Source organism: Anolis sagrei, chromosome 6, assembly GCF_037176765.1.
Source record: "Anolis sagrei isolate rAnoSag1 chromosome 6, rAnoSag1.mat, whole genome shotgun sequence".
NCBI classification, from domain to species: domain Eukaryota; kingdom Metazoa; phylum Chordata; class Lepidosauria; order Squamata; family Dactyloidae; genus Anolis; species Anolis sagrei.
Window position 1 is genome coordinate 58,755,012 of NC_090026.1, and position 24,777 is coordinate 58,779,788.

General features: G+C 46.4%; 1 protein-coding gene across 1 annotated transcript in view; it reads right to left on the reverse strand.

The window, feature by feature from the left end:
• Positions 1 to 10,209, reverse strand: part of FRRS1L (ferric chelate reductase 1 like) — a 30,131-nt gene extending 19,922 nt beyond the window's left edge. Inside the window, exon 1 of the mRNA XM_060781431.2 lies at positions 9,755 to 10,209. Within this exon, the coding sequence (XP_060637414.1) occupies positions 9,755 to 10,001 (247 nt within the window). The 5' untranslated portion in view covers positions 10,002 to 10,209. The remainder of the gene's footprint in view (positions 1 to 9,754) is intronic.
• Between the last annotated feature and the right edge of the window lie 14,568 nt (positions 10,210 to 24,777).

Sequence of the window (24,777 nt, forward strand, 5' to 3'; positions counted from 1 at the left end):
TTGACTATTTCTGCTACCTAGTCAGCTACCTCTCCACAAAAGTTGACATCAACGCTGAACTACAACACCGTCTGCGCATTGCAAGTGCAGCAGGGAGTGTTTGAGGATCAGGACATTCGTAGAGATTCTAAAATGTTTGTTTATAAAGCGACTGTCCTTCCAACTCTATTGTACATCTGCAAAACAGGGACTGATTACAAAAAGATAAATATCTATAACATTATGAGTTAAACTTCTGGTTGCAGGTCATTTGTATCTCTAAAATATGCAATTTGGCCAATCTATATTACAAAATCCCAAAAAATAATATTCTTACACACTTAAAAATAAGTAATATTCTTATTCCAAACCACCTCCAAACATTCAAGGCTGCCCACATGTGGATTTTAGAAGAGGCACATGGGGCAGTAGAATCCGCAGCAATGGAAAACTATCACAGCTTTCTTTCTATGTACACTCATAATATGGAAAGAAGCACACAATGTCAGAGATAAAAAAGCATGATGAGATTGTATTGAGTAAGTATTGCTTACCATAATGTCATTTTAAAAATCATCTATGTAAGAAACTGACACACAGTGGATCTTTGGTATCCACTGGACTTTGGTTACAGGATTTCCCCAGCCCTGCATAAAAATTCATGGATGTTCATTTCATATTATATACAATGGCATAGCACAATGTTATCCCTCATATAAAATGGCAAAATCGAGGTTCGGTTTTTGAATTTTTAAAATACATTCCCAAGCTCTGATTGGTTGAATCTGTGGATACAAAATCTTTGAATATAGAGGACTTTATAAGAGGCCTTACTTTGTCTTGAGACAAACAATAATGTTTAACTTTATTTTGATTTTTAATAGGCAATAACTGGATGTACACATTCTAGTCATTTCAGTCATCCTGTTTATACAGTACATTCTCAGTTACCTGGAACTCAAGTAACTGGAACTCTCAAGCATACACTGTTCTGACTTGATATTCATACTAAAATAGAGTAATTAAAAGAAAGTTAAGACAAATACAGTGGAACCTCAACTTAATTCTCCCAACTGAAGAGTGTTTTGAGTTAAGAGCTGTTGCCCAGCCCAGGTTTCACTCTGACATATGCGTAGCATCTTAAGAACTAGTGCCAGAGGGAGCACTAGTGTGTGAGTACAGGGCTTTAGGGCTTCAAGGGAGCAGCTTTCGTGCCTCGTGCTCTTGTCCGCTTTGGGAGATTGCTTTGCTCTTGTCCGCTTTGAGAAACTTTGGGTTAGTTGATTTTGTGCAATTTGTTTGGCTTCATGAAGAGAGAGAGGGGGAAAGAGAGCAAGAGAGGGAGAGAGATTGGAATGAGTACAGTATGAAGAAAATGATGCTTCTGCTTCTTGACTTTGTGCTTCCTTGCCACAACTTTGTGCTTCTACCATTTTAAACTTATCTTTCTTATTGTTCCATGTGACTGTGAATTGATATATTAGTTGTTATTTACAAAGTACATTTTCTTATTTAGAAACACGTAACAAAAATGGGGGGGGGGTGTTTAGGGGGTACAGAACAGATTGATAGGATTTCAATGGGAAATTCACTTTGAGATAAGAGTGATTTAAGTTAAAAGCTTGGTCACAGAATGCATTAAACTCAAAGTATCACTGTAAGGATAAAATAAATATAATGTAAAGTTTTACTTTCTTTTCTCCCCCCCCCCCCCCCTCATTTCTTTCCCCCTTGCCTTTTACTTCCCTCTTTTTTCTTTCCCTCTCCTTCCCTGCCTCCCATCTCCCTTCCTTTTTCTTCCTTTTATCTTTCTTTCCTCCCTTCCCCTCATGCACATGTCACCTAGCAGCAGACAAACCACTCCTTTTCTTTCCCCCTGCTCTGGGGCAAGTATGCCAACTTTGGTCCAGATCCATCCAGCCATGTAGGGACTTTAGTGGCACAAACCAACTAAGCAACCAAACAAGCATACATACTTTGAATTTTATAGAGATAGAGATACCCCCTCGATGGACTGTCACCCTGTCATGGCGAGGGGGCTTGCTTGTTCCAATGAACGTGTGGGCACAACGACCGGAGTTGTGCACTCTCATGAGTGGCCGCGGGGGAGGTTCCAGACCAAGTACAGTCTGGAGACCCAAAGACCTCAATGGCAGAGCAGGTGGAGGATAATATGGTACATGTTACAATGGCTGTGAAGGCGGAAGAATGCTGCAACAGATTGAGAAGCCATGGTCATCTTGGTAAAGTATGCCACCCGAGGAACCTCACTCTGTGAAGACTGTGTGTTGATCAGTGTGCACTGACCTCCACACATTAAAAAAAATCATGCACAGGCATCTTCCAAGGGGGAAAAACCCAACAAAAATCCCATGGCGATCAGTGAATAGCGACAAGGGCAGTGCTGTGAAATCTGGAAGCCCCTAGTCACAGACTGGCACATGGGTGGTGGATACGGACTCAGTCGTTCTACCTCAAGGTCTGAGGCAGTTGAGTAGTTCGGCAGCTGTATCCATGACTGAGCAGCCCTTTTGAGGATGCACTCTGCTCACCCCACATGGGGAAGGGGCTAGAAAAGGTGCCCTAAACATAGCCTGCCTCTCTTATCCCTGACTGGACTGCCACGTCCAGTGGGCTCACCACCCTGCGGCCAAAAAAGAAAAATGAATTTTGGTACACGGAACATATGGACACTGATGGACAACACTGATGGTGAACGCCCCAAACGCAGAACTGCCATTATTGCAAGAGAGATGGGACGCTTTAACATCCACATAGCAGCCCTTCAGGAGACCTGGAGAACAGGAGAGGGACAGCTGAAGGAAGAAAAAGGAGGCTACACCTTTTTCTGGAAGGGACTGCCTAAAGAAGACCGAAGAATGCATGGAGTTGGCTTTGCTATCAGAAATGATCTGGTGAAACGTCTGACCGAAGCACCCACTGGCATCAATGAACGACTCTCAACCCTCCGAATTGAACTTGCCAAAAACCAACAGGCAACCATCATAAGTGCCTATGCACCAACACTAGATGCAGATGAAGACATCAAGAATTTTTTTTTACTGTCAGCTGGATACCGTCCTATCACAGACACCTAAGGAGGACAAAATCATCCTCCTGGGGGATTTTAATGCAAGAGCCGGGCGAGACTTTGACCTGTGGCCAGGGACCATAGGAAAAGACAGGTTTGGAAACAGCAACTCAAATGGCATCCTGCTTCTCACCAAATGTGCGGAAAACAACCTTGTCATCACCAACATGCTCTTCCGCCAGAAAAATAAGTTCAAGACATCATGGAACCACCCCCGGTCAAAGCATTGGCACCTCTTAGACTACGTAATCACACGGGCCAGAAACTGCCGTGACGTGCTTCTCATTAGAGTCATGACAGGTGCTGACGACTGCTGGACAGACCACAGACTAATCCAATCCACGATGGCTATCAAGATCGCCCCCAAGCGCAGGCTCCAATGAAGAAAGACAAGGCACAAAATGAACACCCAAGCCTTTCAGAAGCCCTCCAAACGAGCCTATCTCCAAACAGCACTCAAGGACCATCTACCCATAGAACACCCCAAAAATGCTGAGGAACACTGGAACAAACTGAAGACCTCCATCATCACAGCCTGAGAAGAAACTATTGGATACCAAACCAAGAAACATCAAGACAACGAGATCCAACAGCTAATTGACAAGAAAAGGAAAGCCTTCCAAACATAGCAGAGAGACATCAACTGTGCTGCTAAGAAAAAAAATCTATGCCAGTGCAAAAGCTGAGGTCCAAAAAAGGACAAGAGAACTCAAGAACATCTGGTGGACAAAGAAGGCTGAAGAAATTCAACACCTGGCAGATACCCATGATGCTCAGGGATTTTTCAAAGCCACAAAGGTTATCTATGGACCAAGAAACCATGGCATACAGCCTCTACGCTCATCAGATGGAACCAAACTTCTGAAGGACAAAAAATCAATTGCACTACATTGGAAAGAACACTACCAAAGCCTCCTGAATCGCAGCTCCAATGTGGCCTAAGAGGTTCTCTCACAAATTCCGCAACTACAAACCAGGAATTAGCTTGCAGCACTGTCTAGATTGCAAGAAGTCAGCAATGCCATCAGCCAACAAAAAAATAACAAAGCCAGAGGACCTGATGGGATCCCTGTTGAAATCTTTAAAGAGGCAGGACCTGAGCTGACACACCAACTCCACCAGTTTATTGAAAAAGTGAGGGTGACCGAGAAAATCCCAATTTCATGGATGCCACCATCATCACCCTCTTCAAAAAAGGGGAAAGAACAGACTGTGGAAACGATCGAGGAATCTCCCTTCTAACCTCCGCTGGAAAAATCCTTGCAAGAATCCTTGCAAACCCCTCTCAGAAGACACCCTCCCAGAATCCCAGAACAGCTTACGCCCCTTCAGAGGAACAGTTGACATTCTCTTCACTTCATAACAGCTCCAAGAAAAATGCAGGGAACAAAATCAACCACTGTACATTCATTGACCTTGCAAAGGCATTCGACACAGTGAATCGCAGTGCTCTCTGGACCATCCTCCAAAAAACTGGGTGCCCTAACAAATTTGTGAACATCCTGCGGCTCCTCCATGACATGATGGCAACAGTCTTGGACAGCAGTGGCTCCCAAAGTGACCCATTTAAGGTGGAATCAGTTGGCAAACAGGGATGTGTTATTGCCCCAACCTTATTTTCTTTCTTCATTGCTATAATACATCATCTTGTTGATGGGAAGCTTCTCATCGGAGTGGAAATCATCTATCGGACAGATGGCAAGCTATTTAATCTCAGCAGACTGAAAGCCAAAACCAAGGTTACAAAAACATCTGTTATAGAACTCCAGTATGTTGATGACAACATCGTCTGTGCACATTCGGAAGAAGACCTACAAGTCACTCTAAACACCTTCGCAGAAGCATATGAGAAGCTCGGCCTGTCATTAAACATCAAGAAAACCAAAGTCCTCTTCCAGCAGCCACCGGCCAATCCCTCTCCAATGCCAGAAATACAGTTTAATGATGTAACATTAGAAAATGTTGACCATTTCCACTACCTTGGCAGCCACCTCTCCACAAAAGTCAACATTGACACTGAAAATCAACACCGCCTGAGCTCTGCGAGTGCAACATTTTTCCGAATGAAGCAGAGAGTGTTTGAGGACCGGGACATCCGTAGAGATACCAAGGTGCTTGTTTATAAAGCTATTGTCCTCCCAAACCTGCTATTCGCCTGCGAGACGTGGATAGTCTACAGACGTTACATGCAGCTCCTAGAATGATTCCATCAGTGCTGCCTCTGAAAAATCCTGCTAATCTCTTGGGAAGACAAGCGGACAAATGTCAGCGTGCTGGAAGAAGCAAAGACCACCAGCACTGAAGCGATGGTTCTCCGCCATCAACTCCACTGGACTGGCCATGTTGTCTGGATGCCCGACCACCATCTCCCAAAGCAGTTGCTCTATTCCGAACTCAAGAATGGAAAATGGAATGTTGGAGGACAGGAAAAGACGGACTCAAAGCCAACCTTAAAAACTCTGGCATAGACACTGAGAACTGGGAAGCCCTGGCCCTTGAGCGCTCCAATTGGAGGTCAGCTGTGACCAGCAGTGCTGCAGAATTTGAAGAGGCATGAATGGAGGGGGAAAGGGAGAAACGTGCCAAGAGGAAGGCGCGTCAGGCCAACCCCGACTGGGACCGCCTTCCATCGATGCCCTCACTGTGGGAGAAGATGCAGATTAAGAATATTATTATTATTATTATTATTATTAAACTTTATTTGTACCCCGCTAGCATCTCCCGGAGGATTTGATGCGGCTTACATAGGTCAAGGTCTCAAAACACAAGATAAAAATACAATCTAAGCAAATCAAACAATTAAAACAGAATAAGCAAAAGAACAACAAGCAATAAACAATATACTAAGACAATAAGACTGGGCCGGGCCGGAGTAATGGGTACAAGAATTAAAAGTAATAATGTGACAGGAGGTGTATTATAGGCTTCTAGGGCGAGTGCGATGTGCAGTAATCATTGGTTCTAATAAAGTGCTTCTGGGACTTGGTAGTGGAGATTACCTAATCTGGGAAGGCGCATCGGAAAAGCCAGGTCTTCAAGTTCTTTCTGATGACTGCCAGTGTAGGGGCCTGTCTCAGATCTTTGGGGAGGGTGTTCCAGAGTCGGGGGGCTACCACGGAAAAGGCCCTGTCCCGTGTCCCCACCAAGCGCGCTTGCGACGCAGGTGGGATCACGAGCAGGGCCTCTCCAGATGACCGAAGTGAGCGTGTGGGTTCGTAGATGGAAATGTGGTCACGGAGGTAGGATGGTCCCAAACCGTTCAGGGCTTTGTAGGTAAGCACCTGCACCTTAAACTGGGCTCGGAATATAAACGGCAGCCAGTGGAGCTCCCTAAACAGGAGGGTTGACCTCTCTCTGTAAGGGGCTCCAGTTAGCATCCTGGCTGCTGTTGGTTGGACCAGTTGGAACTTCCGAGCCGTCTTCAAGGGCAGCCTCACGTAGAGCGCATTGCAGTAGTCCAATCTGGAGGTGACCAAGGCAAGGACCACTCCGGCCAGGTCCACCTTCGCGAGGTACGGTCGCAGTTGGCGCACATGTCTCAGTTGTGCGAAAGCCATCCCAGACACCACCGACGCCTGAGCCTCGAGCATAAGCGATGAATCCAAGAGGACTCCCAAACTGCGGACCTGTGGCTTCAGGGGGAGTGTAACCCCGTCCAGCACAGGTTGCCACCCTATACCCCGGTCAGGTTTACGATCGACCAGAAGGACCTCTGTCTTGTCGGGATTGATCTTCAGCTTGTTCCTCCTCATCCAGATAGACACAGCGGCCAGGCACTCGTCCAGCACCCGAGAGGCCTCCTTGGAGTTAGGTGGAAAGGAATAGTAGAGCTGTGTGTCATCTGCATAGAGGTGGCACCTAGCTCCAAAACTCCGGATGACCTCTCCCAGCAGTTTCATGTAGGTGTTAAAAAACATGGGAGACAGAATGGAGCCTTGCGGGACCCCACAGGTCAAAGGCCAGGGGTTCGAGCAGGCATCTCTCAGCTTCACCATCTGGGATCGACCCTCCAGGAAGGATCAGAGCCACGACATAACCGTGCCCCCGAGACCCATCCCAGAGAGTCATCCCAGAAGGATACCATGATCGATTATATCGAAAGCCGCTGAGATGTCCAAGAGAACCAACAAGGTCACACTCCCCCTGTCCAGCTCTCTACAGAGGTCATCCACCAAGGCGACCAAGGCTGTCTCGGTGCCATGACCAGGCCTGAAACCAGACTGTGACTGATCTAGGTAGCTGATGTCATCTAAAAAGCCCTGGAGCTGGGAGGCAACCACCCACTCCAGCACCTTGCCCAAGAAAGGGAGGTTGGAGATTGTCTGAAATTGTTCAGCAGCGTGGAGTCTAGGGAAGCCTTTTTAAGGAGTGGACGAACCACAGCTTGTTTCAGGAGAGATGGGAAAAGCCCCTGCTCCAGTGATGCATTGATGATCAACCCAAGCCAGTCAACCAACCCCTCTCTGGCCGATTTAATTGGCCAAGACGGGCAAGGGTCCAGAGCCGAAGTGGTTGCCCTCACAGCCCCAAGGACCTCCTCCACGGTCTCAGGAGGAACAAGCCTAAAAGAATCCCACAAAATTGGACAAGCAGATGCCTCAATCACCTCCTCTGGCACTGCGATGAAATCGGAGTCGAGCTCAAGGCGCATCTGAGCGACTTTGTCTGCAAAATGGTGTGGGAAATCGCGACACCGAGTTGCCGGGTCGTCAAAAACCTCCTCCACCACAGGTGGCTGAAGGAGCTCCCCAACGACCCGGTACAACTCCAATGATCTATTTGCTGCAGACGCTATACGGGTAGTCATATAGGACTCCTTGGCTACCCGTATAGCCACAGTATACGCCCTAAGAGAGCGGCGGGAGGGAGGGGCGCCCGGCAGCGGGGGCTAGCAGGCCCGATGGAGGCCCGATGGGGTGCCTCACCTTCTCTCCCTCCCCCGGAGCGGCGGGAGGGAGGGCCGCCCGCCGGGGGGGCCTAGCAGGCCCGATGGAGTGCCTCACCTTCTCTCCCTCCCCTGGAGTGGCGGGAGGGAGGGGCGCCCAGCGGCGGGGCCTAGCAGGCTCGATGGAGGCCCGATGGAGTGCTTCACCTTCTCTTTCTCCCCCGGAGCGGCGGGAGGGAGGAGCGCCCGGCAGTGGGGCTTAGCAGGCCCGATGGAGGCCCGATAGAGTGCCTCACCTTCTCTCCCTCCCCCAGAGCGGCGGGAGGGAGGAGCACCCGGTGGCGGGGCCTAGCAGGCCCGATGGAGTGCCAAACCTTCTCTCCCTCCCCCGGAGTGGCAGGAGGGAGGGGCTCCCGGCGGCGGGGCCTAGCAGGCCCGATGGAGGCCCGATGGAGTGCCTCACCTTCTCTCCCTCCCCCGAAACGGCGGGGGGGAGGGGCGCCCGGCGGCGGGGCCTAGCAAGCCCGGAGGAATTGCCGTGGTGAGATGGGGCGACCAGGCCGCGATGGCGTGGCAGCGCTTGTAGCGGCTCCCCGGCGCCTCTGCTGCGCCAGCTGCTTCACGGAGAAGAGTTTCCCGGAGGGATGATTTCAGCGGTGAGGTAGGACGGGGGGCTCTACGGGGGGGGGGGAGGCAATCTCGCCCCTGGAGCTGCGCCGTAGTGGATCCCGTCACAGCGCCATCTTGGGGAAAAGAAAAGAATAGGGCTCCACAGTCATCTACAGACCCACCGCCAAAATACTACACTTGGAGGACCATCGTCCTCGGACTACGCTTTCTGAAGTGGGTGTAGACAGCTTCCCACAAACATCTGCTTTTTTTTTTTTTAAACGCGGATGCTTGTGGGATAAAAGGCTGTCTGGATCCGCCCGGACGCTCCTTCTTTGGAGACCTTTAAACATAGGCTGGCTGGCCATCTGTTAGGGGTGCTTTGAATGCGATTTTCCTGCTTCTTGGCAGGGGGTTGGACTGACCAGAGCTCAATGCTATGCAGTCCTGAGCTTTTTAGTTTGATCAGGCACCAGCATTCTTTTGCAGAGAAGGCTCAAGACCTTGTAAAACCACAGCCTTTCTTAATTCCATAGTATTGAACCAACTGAGGTGTGTATTAGATTCGAGGGTAATAAACGGCCGTTTACGAAGAGGGATATAAAACAGGCAAACCTCTAGGTGTTTTGGACTTCAACTCCCACAATTCGTAACAGGTGGCTTGTTTTGTTTTGAAATCCAAAACACCTGGAAGGCCAAAGTTTGCCCATGGCTGCTCTAGACTCTAGAGACGATGGCACCAGGCCTGCTTTTCACACACGGCTTCGAAGGTCTGGAGAGCGCGTTCTCTGACGTCATGGCTTGCCCACGTGGCAACCGAATCCGTTTCCATGGCAGCCGTTTTGGTCGTTAGGCACCCAGCGGGCACGAGTTCGGCGGGAGGGGCGGCGAGAGGAAAGCGTCGCTCGGGCCGTTTCTCCTTCCTTCCTTCCTTCCTTCCTTTCCTTCCTTCCTCCCTCCCTCCCTCGCCAGCCTCTCGCCGCCCGCGTCCCGTGAAGAGGGGCTGGAGCGCGCGCCAGGGTCTGCCCTCCCCCCCCCCCATCCTGCTGTCTCTAGCATTTTAATCGCCTTCACCTCAGGATGCAAGCGCCCCGCTTCCCGCCAACTAACCTCCCCCACCCCTGAAATGGCATATCCGTCCGTCCCACCGCCCCTCCCTCCCTCCCTCCCTCCTTCCCTCCCTCCCTCACCCTCCTCGGAGAGGAAGCGCATATCGTAAAACTCGCTGGCGAAGGTGCCGTAGGACGAGTCGTGGTGCTGCTGCTCGTCGGCCTGGGCCCCGCCGGGTTCTGCGTCCCGTCCTCCGCCTCCTCCTTCCGCGGCCCTCGCCCCGCCTCCGCCTTCCTCCGCCGGGCTGCCCCACAAGGAGGCCAGGGGGGCGGCAAGGAGCAGCAGCAGCAGCCATGGGCCCCAGCGCAGCCAGGGCGAGGCGGCCATGGCGGCACGACACGGCAGCAACGCCAACCCCCTCTCCCCTACCTTCCCTCCTTCCAGCCGGCTTCGTGCGCCGGCGCCTCCGCCTCTTGAGAGGCTGCAGCCCCCGCCCCGCTTCGGCAAGGCTGCTCCCTCCCTTTGGTTGCGAACCAGGCCCTCGGCGCCGCGGGATTGGGCAGCCGGAGCCTGTGTCAGAGCGGCTCGGCCTGCCTGCTTTCTCCCTTCTCCGGCTCTAAGAAGGTTGACCGCACAGTGTTTCTATGGCAACGCTGTGTCAAGGACAGGCAAGCTCTCTGGCTCCTTCCTTCCACCCTTTCCTTCATCCGTCTTTCTCTCTTTTCCTTCTATCTTCCCTTGCTTACCCTCATACTCCTTCCTTTTCTGCTACCTTTCCCTTTCTTTTTCTTATTTATTTACTATATTTATATACCACCTCTCTCAGCCCAGAGGCGACTCGGAGCGGTTCACAAATTGGCAACAATTCGATGCCTCAACAATTATAACAAGTAAAAACAATGAAGAAATTCTGTTAAAACCAAAAGCATATGATATAAAAATTATAAAACCCCGACAAAGTGTTAAAATATCGCGAGTGTCTCCATGTCAAATCATTATTCCATTGCGTTATCAAGTAGTTCCATAATTCCATTTGACTATGCCGTATTTGGGAAGGCCTGCACAAGAAGCCAGGTTTTCACCTTTTTTCGAAAAGTCAGAACGGATCTTGTATTATTATTATAACTTTATTTGTACCCCGCTAGCATCTCCCAAGGGATTCGATGCGGCTTACAACGGGCCGAGGCCCGCACAATACAACAATACAACAATACAGAACCTAGCAAATAAACAGTTAAGCAAAAACAATAACAAGAGCAGTACAACAAGACATTATTAAAACTGAGCCGGCCAGAGTAGGGATACAGGATTAAAAGTGCTGATGTGTCGGAGGGATATGGGATTATAGTATAAGTGCGGTGTGCGGTGATCTTGGTTCTAACTAGAGTGCTTCTGGGATTTGGTACTGGGGTTCCTAGTCTGAAAAGGCACATTGGAACAGCCAGGTTTTCAAATTCTTCCTGAAGACTGCCAGTGTAGAGACTTGTCTGAGGTCTTTCGGGAGGGCATTCCAGAGGCGGGGGGCCACCACAGAGAAGGCCCTGTCCCGTGTCCCCACCACGCGCACTTGTGACGCGGGAAGGATCACGAGCAGGGTCTCTCCAGATGACCGGAGTGAACGTGTGGGTTCGTAGACAACGATACGGTCACGCAGGTAGGGTGGTCCCAAACCGTTCAGGGCTTTGTAGGTAAGCACCTGCACCTTAAATTGGGCTCGGAAAATAAACGGCAGCCAGTGGAGCTCCTTAAACAGGAGGGTTGACCTCTCTCTGTAGTGGGCCCCAGTTAACATCCTGGCTGCTGCCCGTTGGACCAATTGGAGTTTCCGAGCCGTTTTCAAGGGCAGCCCCACGTAGGCGCATTGCAGTAATCCAGTCTGGAGGTGACTAAGGCGTGGACCACCCCGGCCAGATCAGCCTTAGCGAGGTACGGTCGTAGCTGGCGCACAAGTCTCAGTTCTGCAAAGGCCCTCCCGGCCACCGCCGACGCCTGAGCCTCAAGCGTGAGCGATGAGTCCAGGAGGACTCCCAAGCTACGGACCTGTGACTTCAGGGGGAGTGTAACCCCGTCCAACACAGGTTGCCACCCTATACCCCGATCTGGTTTACGATCGACCAGGAGGACCTCTGTCTTGTCGGGATTGATCTTCAGCTTGTTCGTCCTCATCCAGATAGACACAGCAGCCAGGCACTCGTCTAGCACCCGAGAGGCCTCCTTGGAATTAGGTGGAAAAGAGTAGTAGAGTTGTGTGTCATCTGCGTAGAGATGGCACCCAACTCCAAAACTCCGGATGACCTCTCCCAGCAGTTTCATGTAGATGTTAAAAAGCACGGGAGATAGAATAGAGCCTTGCGGGACCCCACAGGTCAAGGGCCAGGGGTCCGAGCAGGCATCTCCCAGCTTCACCATCTGGGTTCGTCCCTCCAGGAAGGACCGGAGCCACGACAGCACCGAGCCCCCGAGACCTATCCCAGAGAGGCGACCCAGAAGGATACCATGATCGGTGATATCGAAAGCCGCTGAGATGTCCAAGAGAACCAGCAGGGTCACACTCCCCCTGTCCAGTCCTCTACGGAGGTCATCCACCAAGGCGACCAAGGCTGTCTCGGTGCCATGACCAGGCCTGAAACCAGACTGTGCCTGATCTTGGTAATTGATATCATCCAGGAAGCCCTGGAGCTGGAGGGCGACCACCTGCTCCAGCACCTTACCCAAAAAAGGGAGGTTGGAGATCGGCCTGTAATTGTTCAGCACCGTAGAGTCAAGGGAAGACTTTTTAAGGAGTGGACGAACCACAGCCTGTTTTAAGTTAGATGGAAAAATCCCTTGCTCCAACGATGCGTTAATGATCAACACAAACCAATCAACCAACCCCTCCTTGGCAGATTTAATAAGCCAGGATGGGCAAGGGTCTAGGGCCGAAGTGGTCGCCCTCACAGCCCCAAGGACCTCTTCCACGGTCTCAGGAAGAACAAGCCGAAAAGAATCCCACAAAATTTGACAAGCAGAAGCCTCAGTCACCTCCCCTGGCACTGTGATGAAATTGGAGTCGAGCTCAAGACGTATCTGGGCAACTTTGCCTGCAAAATGGTGTGCGAAATCGCAACACCGAGCTGCTGGGTCGTCCGAGATCTCCTCCACCACAGGTGGGTGAAGGAGCTCCCCGACAACCCGAAACAGCTCTGATGACCTATTTGCTGCAGACGCTATACGGGTGGTCGTGAAAGAATCCCTGGCCACCCGTATAGCCACAGAGTATGCCTTAAGAGAGGCTCTAGCCCGTGCTTGATCAGACACGTCCCGAGATCTTCTCCACTTGCGCTCTAGCCTCCTTCTCGTGTGCTTCATCACAGCCAACTCCTTGGTGAATGATGGAGACGGTCTGTCATGACGCAACGAGATGGGGCGTTCGGGAGCGATCGTATTTATCTCTAGGCAGGGCATTCCAAAGTCAAGTGGACACCACTGAGAAGGCCCCGTCTCTCATCCCTGCAAGATGCATCTATGAAGAAGGCGGGAGCGAGAGCAGGGTCTCCTCAGAAGATCTTAACTTCCTAGATGGTTCAAAAGGAGAAATATGTTCGGATAGGCAAGTTGGACTGAAACCGTGTAGGGCTTTATAGGCTAAAGCCAGCACTTTGAATTGTACCCGGAAACAAACAGGCAGCCAGTGGAGCTGGTACAACAGAGGAGTTGTGTGCTCCCTGAGCGCCGCTCCTGTTAGCAACCTGGCTGCTGCTTGTTGGACTATTTGCAGCTTCCGAACAGTTTTCGAAGGCAACCCCACGTAGAGCGCATTGCAATAGTCTATATGGGATGTAACCAGAGCGTGGACTACTGTGGCCAAGTCAGACTTCCCAAGGTACAAGGTTGGATTACTGTAATGCATTCTACATGGGGCTGCCACTGAAGATGGCCCAGAAACTGCAGTTGGTACAAAGTCAGGGGGCAGGTTGTTAACTGAAGCAAAACTACAGTTCCAATGGCTACCAATACGTTTCCGGTCCCAATTCAAGGTGCAGGGTATCTAAACAGTTCGGGACCGGCCTATCTTAGTGACTGCATCTTCCCCCAATGAACCTACATGATCTCGAAGATCTTCTGGGGAGGCTCTTCAATCACTTCCACCGCGTCTCAGGCACGGTTGGTGGGGATGAGAGAATGGGCCTTCTGGGCTATGCCCCCCCCCCCGACTCTGGAACTCCCTCCCCAGGGAGATCAGGCTAGCACCCTCCCTATCCACTTTCCGCAAAGATTTAAAGACGTGGATGTTCTGCTGTGCTTTTGATCAGACAATTCCCTAAATAACCGGCCCCAGTTAGGACCCAAAATCTTTATAAATATAGCAAGAACTGTTTTTCTTATTTTGTTTTTTTATATTGTTGTTTTGCTTTTAATGTGCTATGTTTTAACTGTATTGTCGTCCCCATGTAAGCTGCCCCGAGTCCTTTCAGAGAGATGGAGGTGGGGTATAAAAATAAAGATATTATTATATTATTATATTGTTCATTTTCTTTCCCTCAGCTCTGGATCGAAAAGGGGTGGGCTCTTTATGCTTAAGAAAATATAACAGCATGGGAACGTTGCTTATATCTTAAACTTCTCATTTACACATCTTTCTATTAGTTAGGAGTGTGAGACTGGTGCATCATTTTTCTACAGCAAAGATGAGGATAAACTTCAAGTATCGATTTTCTGATTTAGAGTAGTGTTATTAAAAGTAGGATCTTTATGCTCCACCTCTGACAAATTTAGAATTATACTACAACTCTGATTTTTTTTTTTTTTGCAGTATAAATGACTGGTGTCTATGTAGTGTGCATACCAAATTACATGTTTGTACTTTTTTTTCATTATGGGTTCATAAAGGACTAGAGGGGGTGGCTCAGTAGGAAAGTGGATAGTGTTGAGCAGAGAGCCATGCTTAAGTACTTGCAAAAAAGGGGAATTCACAATGATATCATTGACAACTTTAAATTTTGTTACCAGTCTGTTACCAGGCACAATTCAAAGTGCTGGTTATGACATTTAAAGTCCTAGATGGTTCATGTCCAGGCTATTTGGCCAACTGTATCCCGTTGTATGAATCTGCCCGGACCCTGAAATATTAAGGAGAGGCCCTTCTCTTGGTCCGACCTCCATCCAAGCTCAGTTGGTGGGTATGAGAGAGCAGGCCTTCTCGGTGGCTGCCCTATTACTGCATATACATGTATTTGACTAAGTTTCTGTGGGATAGCCACTTGTGTGCATGTGTTAAAGGAAAAACACCTGGTCAATTACAATTCACAGTTGGGTAATTAGGACAATCAAGGATAACAGGCTTGAACGACTCCCTGAATGGGGTATAACTTGGGGAATGTTTGTAATGTATTTTGGGAGTTGCTGAACCACTTGCTTCAGAACTTACTTGGAGTAAGTTCCTGGCTGAGAGCCTACAGTGCTTGTCTCCTTGCATTATTGAAGGAAGAAGGAATCTCCAAAGAAGATGCATGAATTTAATGCAAATAACTTTATGTGAGTTTGTTGTTCCAGATGGACTGAACTATTTTGAAACTGGAGGTTTTGTGTTTTTTGAAGATGCTTGTTTAATTTTCTCCTTGACTCTGCTACTTAAGAGTAAATTTTGATTTTCCCATTTTCTTGGGTCATATTTGCTCATTGTGGATGCACAAAAGGGCTGGGGAAGTCTGGACAGGACTGCACGCATTTTGTTAGTTTTCACATAACCTGTAACATCCCCAACAACTCTGGAATTCCCTGTCCAGGGAAGCCAGAATGGCCCCCTCCCTGCTGTCCTTCTGGTAACAAGCTAAAACCTTTTTATTCAGGCAGGCTTTTAAAGGAGAAGGTTTTTAGGATAGTCAGAGGCTGCTGTGATTTTATATGTTTTTAATAATGTTCAATACTGTTTTAAAACTTGTATATTTATATATTTAAGTTGTATTACAATGCTTTTAGTTGTGAGCCGCTTTGAGTCTCGATATGGAGAGAAAAGGTGGGATATAAACATAATAATAACTTTAGAGGAATCTGTCATACAAAAAGATAGTGTTGGGAATTTAGATGTGGAAGAATATAGTGTGAAGATAAACATGGCCATTAAAAACTGTAAACACAGAAGAAACTATCAACAGAATTATGCCAGATCGATGAGTGACCATCAGAGATGTAGTACAGGAAACAGGTGTATTATGTCATACAGTACACATTTTGACCAAAGGATTGGACATGAAAAAATCAAATGAAAGGATGAGTACCTCAAATGTTAACAGCCACACAAAAGCGAACAATGGAGATACTTTGTAGGCAACATTGACAGATCTTTTGGATGGACAAACAGAAATTCCTTAAAAGATATGTGATGACGGATGAATCATAGCTTTGCCATGACCCTGAAACCAACAAAAGAAACATCATGGTTCTCCATCCCATAAGAATTTCAAGGTAATGCCATTCTGTTGATTTTGGTGGGGTGCCAGAGGTGTTCTGTTGGTGGATTATTTCGAAGGTGGAACTACAACAACAGGTTCTTACTATGAGAACTTTATAAAATTACATGTTGAAAGGAGAAATGTTGTGGAAAGTTGAGACAGGAAATGCCCCTTCATCAACAATGCACCCACCCTCAGGTCATTCATAAAGAAGGTATCAAATTGCTGGAACATTCCCTGTATTCATTGGATCTGGCCTATAGACTCTTCACAAAACTGAAGGAACCCCTGTGTGGAAGGAGATTTTTATTGAATAACTAGCTGTACCCGGCCACGCGTTGCTGTGGCCCACTGTGGAGAAATGGGAAAGAAAGAAAAGAGGAAGAGCTGGTTTCTATGCTATCAATACACAACTGAAGTGGCGAATTATCAACCTAATATAGGCCCATTTCAGTCTCCTCTAGGCCAAAGGGTTATATGGATGTGTGGAAGGGCTCTGAGTTACCCGAGTCCACACTGCCATATAACCCAGTTCAAATATATTATATAGGTATTATTATTATAGATGTATAGATATTATTATAGTCACAAATATTATTATTAAAGGCATATAGGTATTATTATTATAGGTGTATTCATTTATTTCGTATTAAAAGCATGGTATAAATTAGTATAAATCTGATAATAAAAATAGAAGGAACACAAAGGCTAAATGTCTTTTGAGCAAAAACTGGCAACAGATGTATGGATATTATTATAGCCCTATAGATATTATTATAGGCATCTAGATGTTGTTATTATTATTATTATTATTATTATTATTATTATTATAGACATAGATTTTATTATAACCATATAGGTATTGCTATCATTACAGATGTATCGATATTATTGACATACAGGCATTATTATTATAAATGTATGGATATCATTATTACAGACCTATAGATATTATAGGCATCTAGATGTTGTTGTTGTTGTTGTTGTTGTTATAATTATTGATATGATATAGCTATTATTATTACAGAGGTGGAGCCCCCAGTGGAGCAATGGGTTAAACCCTTGTACCAGCAGGACTGAGGACTGACAGGTCACAGGTTCAAATCAACTCCCCTCGTTCCTTATTTAACTGCAACCAACCATCTCTTTCGTAAGCTCGTTTCAATCCCCCTTCCCACACTATTGCTGTGAGTTTGCTATTTCTTTCTGCCAGTGCTTGAGTCTGTACTGCCAGGCCCTACTGTTGCTCTGAGAAAAATGTTCCCATTGAGTTCCTGGGAATCCCCCCCATGCTGGGGGATCCGGGAGAGTGCATCCGCCAGTACATTATCTTTTCCTTGGAAGAATTTCATCTTGAAATTAAAACGGCTGAAATATTGTGCCCATCTCACTTGCTTCGCTGACAGTTTACGAGGGGACCGGATGTATTGTAAGTTCTTATAGTCTGTCCACACCTCGAAAGGGGACCCGCTCCCTTCCAAAAAGTGTCTCTAGCATTCTAATGCTTTTAAAATAGCTAATGCTTCCCTCTCCCAAATCGGCCAGCGCCTCTCTGTCTCGCTGAATTTCTTTGACAAGAAACTGCATGGTTTAAGGTTTCCCTCTAAGTCCTTCTGAAGTAAAACTGCCCTGTACGCGCAGTCCAATGCATCACAATGCACCACAAATGGTTTGGCCATATCCGGGTGTTGAAGCACGGGTTCCTCAGTGATCCTTTTCTTAAGAGTCTCAAAGCCCCCTTGGCATTCTAATGTCCATGTGAGCTTTGCTCCCGGGGACCTTACTTTGGCTGTCTCCTCTCTCCTCCGGGTTTTTGGCGCTTCCCACCCTTTTATATCTTCCACCTTTGTAGGGTCCATTGCTATGCCCTGGGAAGAAATTCTGTATCCTAAGAAGTCTATTTGGTCCTTGTTGAATTCACATTTGGAGAGTTTTGCATACAGCTTTATCTCAACCTCTGGAGGACTTCCCTGACCAGTTTCACATGTTCTGCCTTATCTCTATTCAGTATTAATATGTCATCTAAATATACATAAACCCCTTTGTACAGCAACGGATGTAGCACCTCGTTGATCAATTGCATGAAGGCCCCCCCCCCCCCCCGCTTAGCCTGAACGGGAGGACGCGATAATTATATAGTCCATATGCACAAGAAAATGCTGTTTTCCACCAATCTTCAGGCTTAATCCTCAGCTTATGATAAGCTTCAATCAAGTCCAGTTTCGTGAATATCTTCCCTTCTGACAAAGGCAAAGGATACTTATTAGTGGTGCGGATGGCATTTAGCCCTCTATAATCTACACACAGTCTTAAAGACCCATCCTTCTTGTGTCGGAACAGAATCTGACGGCTCGATGAAGCCTCGCGCTAGGTTCTTATTGATATACTTCTTTAACTCCTTCTCCTGAGCTGACATCTAGTATAGCTTTGCTTTTGGAAGCTCTGCCCCCTGTACCAATCCAATCCCAAGTTCGACCCTCCTCTTCAGTGGGAATCTATCTGCCTCTTTCTCGTCAAATACGTCAAAATCACGATACTCTGGGGGTAGATCCTTGGCTAATTCCGGCAGTCTGGCAGATTCCTCCTCTCCCCGATTTCCCAGCTCCCTTGAGACTTCCTGGCTTCCTTCCACTTGTGCCCCTTGGAAATGCAGACTCCTTGCCCTCCAGTTGACTTATGGGTTTGTGTCAGGACCCAGTTTCCAGGGCCTTGGTTTCGGTGCCAGGAACCAGGATTCTGACGTAGGACACTGATAAAGCACCTGTGGCGGCTGACCCTGAAAGAAAACGGCCAGTGGTTTGGGCGGGTGAATTATGCGGGAGTTTTGTCTTGGCGGGAGTTACATCTTTGAATGAGGGGGAGGGTATATAAGGAGGTGCTGGCTGGCGCCAGGCAATCTCGGCTTTTTGCATGTCTATGTTTCCAGAAGTAAAGTTCTCTTTGATACCAGAGCGTGGTCCTGTGTTTTCATTGGGAGCAGCCGCTGTGAGCTGACAGGTTTGCCTGTCTCAGCCATGGCATCACCAAGATTACATTGTATGTGGCCATCTGAGATATTACAAACATTACCCCTCCTTCCCAAGGTCCTATTTTGCACTTTACGTTTTTGATGCCATATCTCGCTAAGGATCCTGATGCTACTGACCCATCTAACTGAGAAAAAGCTATTGGGGATTCCAGGGTTAATTTCTCGCATCCTAATTCCTCAGCCAGTTCTGGGGTAATTATATTTCTGGAACATCCACAGTCTATAAACGCCCTGCACGTGGCCCACCTGTCGCTTCCCTCCAGTCTAATTGAAAACACAAGCATTCCCCCGTCGTGACTCACCAACCCCCCTAAAGGGTCCCCCACCGATGTTTCTTCTTCCGCTCGCTTTCCCGCTGCAGCTTTAGCTTTGGGCTGAGTGCCCCCCCTCCTTTCCTCTGCCAGCATTCTGCAGCTCTGTGTCCCAGACGACCGCACACAAAACACTCGCTTCTTCACTCTTTAGCACCTCCCTTTGCCTTCGCTCGTCTACCGGCTGGAGCCTGCTCCGACTTCCTGCCTTCTTCCTTTGGCCGGGCGTGCTGCGGCTGTCCTCCTCGATGCCATCTCACTTGTGCCAACGTTGTTTCTATGTGCCCCAGTTTGACTTACAAAATCTGAATAGTAATGTAATATAGGAAATTCAGGTTGAATGATAATTAGGTTGTGATACAGGTCGTATTTCATGGGCTATATATGTGGTTTTGAGCATGGGTTGTAATGTATTTTTTGTTTTTTGGCCCTTTAAGTCTCTTCTGCTGTGTTTTTCACTGTTTACATGAGTGATGGTCACTCGTTGACCTGATAGGTTTGTTGTGTCCAAATTTGGTGTCAATTCGTCCAGTGGTTTTTGAGCTACGTTAATCCCACAAACGAACATTACATTTTTATTATCTAGATGAGGTGATAGAAACCACAAATGCATGGTTTGCAAAAGCTGGACAGGCCTGCTTCCAGGAAGAGATCAAACTGTTAGAGGATCAAGTGCATTCAACTTCAAGGAGCGTACGTCAAAAATGAGGTGGGAATATTGGTATTTTTTAACTCAGGAAATGGGTCTGGGGTGGGGATATCTAAAGGGAGTGGAAAGTAAATAAAATTAGCAGGCAATGAGTATGAGGCTTGCAGGTTAGTTTTAGCAACTTATTTCACCAATCTAAGATGCACCTTCCGTATTTTAGAGTCTCTAAAAACTGGCTGCGTCTTATAATTGATGGCATCCGAGATTCATGTGGGTTTGGGGCCCCTAAAACAGGAAGAATAGTGCACTTTCTTTGAACAGAGAAAGGTGATGAATAATTCTGACAAGCCCCACTATTTTATGCTCTGCCAGTTCAGATGAGCCAATTCTTGCTTCTTCTGCCTTCCCAATGAGCCCATAGAATTGGGCCCTCATCCATACTGTCCTTATGCCCTGGATCTGATCTCAGATTATCTGTTTATTCCAGATTATATTAAAGTGGAGACTCATAATCCAATTCAAAACAGATAACCTGGGATCAGATCCTGGGACATAAAGACAGTGTAGAAGAGGCCTTAGTGAAAAAGATTCATGCAGATAACATAACTTCAGAGCACGAAGAAACCCGACTGTCATGTTGTCTGTATGAAACTTGTTCACTAAGTCTTTGGGAGTCTCCCCTCACAGTAGCAAGATGAGCACCAAGAACCTTCCCGGTTTAATGGAACTCCATGATGGAGGTGCATAGGCACTGGCTACAGGACCTGAGTTTTGCCACCAAGTACTTCTGCAGCCTGATTGGACAACTGTAACCAGCAGCTGGAAAGGATGACCTCTGTTAGGTTCAAATGAGTCAACTTTAATGGGGAGCCTATGCAAAACAACTGTTGTGAAACTGGCACCAAGAACTTGAACTTTGAGCATGAGCTAGGAGACCCTGATTATTTAAAATTGAAAATAGACAATTTTTCTTTCCCTTCCCATTTGTCTGCAGGGCTCACTGTATTTCGTGCCATTCCCCCACTCTCAGAGGTAGGACTGTTGGGGAGGCAGAATATTCTAATATATTAAGAATGTAAAGAAAATAATTGAAGTTACTAAAGGGTGCTTTGGAATTGAAAAGTCGTTTTTCCCAAAATTTTAGTTCCAAGATTTGGCTGTCTTTTATAACAACAACAACTTTATTTTTCTACCCACCTCCATCTCTCCAAAGGAAGATAAAGCAACAACATTCTAACAAAAATATATAAGCAAACATCAAACCAACAACCAATGAGCTCTGCTATAACCATCAGTTTCTGGGCACGGTTTTACAATTGGTGAAATCCATAGTTTTAGGGCAGTGGTTCCCAACTTGTGGTCCGTGGACCACTAGTGGTCTACAAGAACAAAAATATGGTCCACGGCCTCACTATTACTACACCATTGTCTCAAAACCGTGTGGCAACGAGAGCAACTGGTCTCACGAAACCCTCTTATATGGTCAAGGCAATGGGGATGTCAGGAGGGCAGAGTCTGACTACCCACAAAAGATTACTACTACCACATCAGCTCTAGGTGGTTTTCTGTGGACGAGCAGATGGCGACTACTGATGACATATGTTCTGTATCTGAAACTAGAGCTGATGTCTATCCCATGCAATTTTCTGAATCAGCACCGCAAATAACCAAACCAAATCTAAAATTGACCAAAAACTGATTCCTAACACTTTTGGTACTTATGTTGGAGGGTGGTCCCTGGTCAAAGCGGTCCCTGATAAAAAGAAAGGTTGGAACCACTGTTCTAGGGCGACTAAAACGATTAAAGGTCTGGAGAACATACCCTATGAGGAGCAACTTCAAGAGCTAAGGATGTTTAGCCTGCAGAAGAGAAGGTTGAAAAAAGACATGATCTCAATTTCTAAATATTTGAAAGGATGTCATAAGGAAGAGGGAGCATTCTTGTTTTCTGCTGCTCAGGTGACTACAACTCAAGCAATGAGTTCAAATTGCAGGAAAGGGAAATTTCACCTCGACTTTAGGGAGAACTTCCTGACTGTAAGAGCTGTTCAGCAGTGGAGCTCTCTGCCTTGAAATGAAGTGGAGGCTCCTTCCCTGGAGGCTTTTAAATAGAGGCTGGATGGCCATCTGCCAGGGGTGTTTTGATTGTGCTTTTCCTGCATGGCAGAGGATTGGAATGGATGGCCCATGTGGTCTCCACCAACTCTATTATTCTATATTTCTGTTAGTTGTTGTAGTTTAGTTTTATATATTATAAAAAACTGTTTTTCTGATTATTATCTCTTGTTTTTTTCAGTGTTGCTTTTCTTTATTTCTGAATAAAAAACAACAAAAAACACAGTAGAATAGTTTGCAGGTAGTCCTTCAATTACAAACATCCTGCTTACAAATGACTCATAGTTAAGAATGGGGGGAAGATAACAGGAAGTGAGATAAATCTACCCCTAGGAAAAGGAAATTCACTCCTGAAAGAGTTATCATGGGAGAAAACTGAAGCTTTAGCATGAATCCTTGTTTCCACAAAAACCCATTTTCCCCAAAAATTCCAATTATTACAGGGACAGAAAGTGGGGTGAAATCTTTCGAACAGGGGCACTGACAGCAAAACAAGCACCATTTAACATTCCCAAATAGTAATTCATGGGGTTACTATAAATTGACAATATGACTTGTAGGCACACACATACAAATCCCAACATAGTTCTTGTACTCATTTTATTTATTATTTATTATTTATTTACATCACTTATATCCCGCCCATATCAGCCCGCAGGCGACTCAGGGCGGTCAAGAGGGACAGGTTAAAATTCAATCCAAACATAAAACATATTCCAGTGTAAATTTAATCTTATTTCCCCAGAAATTATGTGGTAGTACTTGCTAGGACTTCTACCATGCTATCACTAATTGCTATCACTAGAGGGCAGTCAAAAACCAGTGTGAAAAGTAAGTATAAGTTTTAAAAAGCCTCTTGTTTTAGTCAATATATTTTTCTTTGGGTGGGAGAGGGAAAAGAATTAGAAACTGTCCAGCACATTTCCCAAAGTTTTTATGACAGGATTTGTAGCCAAAGAGCTAAACTTGATAGTTGTGTCTTGGAAAATTAGTACTTGAAAAGTTTCCACCATGAAACCTAATTATATGACAGTGTAAATGGAGACCTATCCGAGACACTGCAATAATTTGTTGCAGGCGATTCTGAGTGTAGATTTCAAAGGGTCACCATTAGAGAATTCCAGGAAGAATGGTATTGGGTACAACTTATGTGCATATACAGTCTGGTTTTCTAGTTTGCAAAACGTATATAGGAATTGAAATATTGTTGTACTTATGCCGTCGAGCCTGTGGGCTATAACTCTTAGTGAAAGAGACATAGACGTGACATCTTTCCCCCAGGGGATTGCTTCTTGCCTTCCTTTAGAGAACTGGAACTCCCAAAGACCAAAACACTGTAGATAACTCAAAATAGGTTTTATTGTTCACAAAGAGTTATCCCTTTATCCCTTTAAGGCAACAAGCTGGAAGTTTCAAAGGGGGTAAAGGAAATATACATTACAGTCTCTGGTTGTCTTGGGTCCAAGGACATTTCGCAGCTGAGAAGCTGTTCCCTCTTTTCTCAATGGCTGTGAAGGTCGGAACAAACACAACCCCCAGTCCAATGGCCTGTGTTGAAGGCACAGAGTCTTCCTTTTGATGCCAAAGGACCGGTTTGAAGGCGCTTGGGTCTCCTCAACGTTGTCCAGGGCAATCTGGGCATGAAGTATGAGTCCCAAGGGTAAAAACCTTAGAATTGGCGATGAGAGGTAACTTAATCAAGGGCATCAGAACCAAGTCTCTCTCTCACGTCCATCTGATAGAAAGTTTGATGGTGGAATGGAAAAGGGGTCAAACAATTGAGCAGGAGGAGCAATTCAACTGGTGCAAACAACATTAATTGACAGCTATAAATAACCAATCAATCCAGATTTGAAAAACAGATGATGCCCAGTTTGCTAGAATATAGATCTTTAAAGTGCACAATACTCTCTTGGGTCTCTTTAGCTGCTAACAGACAAACTTGGGCTTTTTTATTACTTCACATTCTAATGAAGCTCCAAGACAGTGCAGATGAAAAGTATTTAGACTAGAGCAGGAAAAAATCCCTAAAAATAAAATATGTATAAAACACATAGGGACATGAACATTTCAGCATACATAAATGACTGTGTCAAATGTTTCCTTGTATGTTCTATTTATTTTACCATCTCTATCTACTTTGTGAATATCACCATTGTAGTAGTGGTAGAGTAGAAAAACTGTAGATGACCTAAATACCCTAAGATTTTATACCCTTTAGGTTTATACTTGAATGAGGGATTACCAAATAATACCAAATACAGCTGTAAACCGTATTTCAGAGAAAGGAAATAGCAAACCACTACTCAATATTCCTTATATAAGAAAACCATATAAAAAATACACGAGGTTACAGTGAATTGATAGGCAACTTGAAGACACAGGGACACACAAATAGCAGAATGAGCACAGTACTTCTGTGACAGTATACGATGGTTGAAGAGTTGATTCGGATATATATCACAGAAACCTAATTTGATAGACTATCATGCCAAGATGGTTGTGATGTCATGCTATTAATTACATGCCCTCTACTTTCCTGGGATCACATATGTGACTGAGAAAGAAGACTGAGATAATGAGGAAAAAAAAAGAAATTGAATCAAGCTGCAGCAAAGTGTGTGAACAA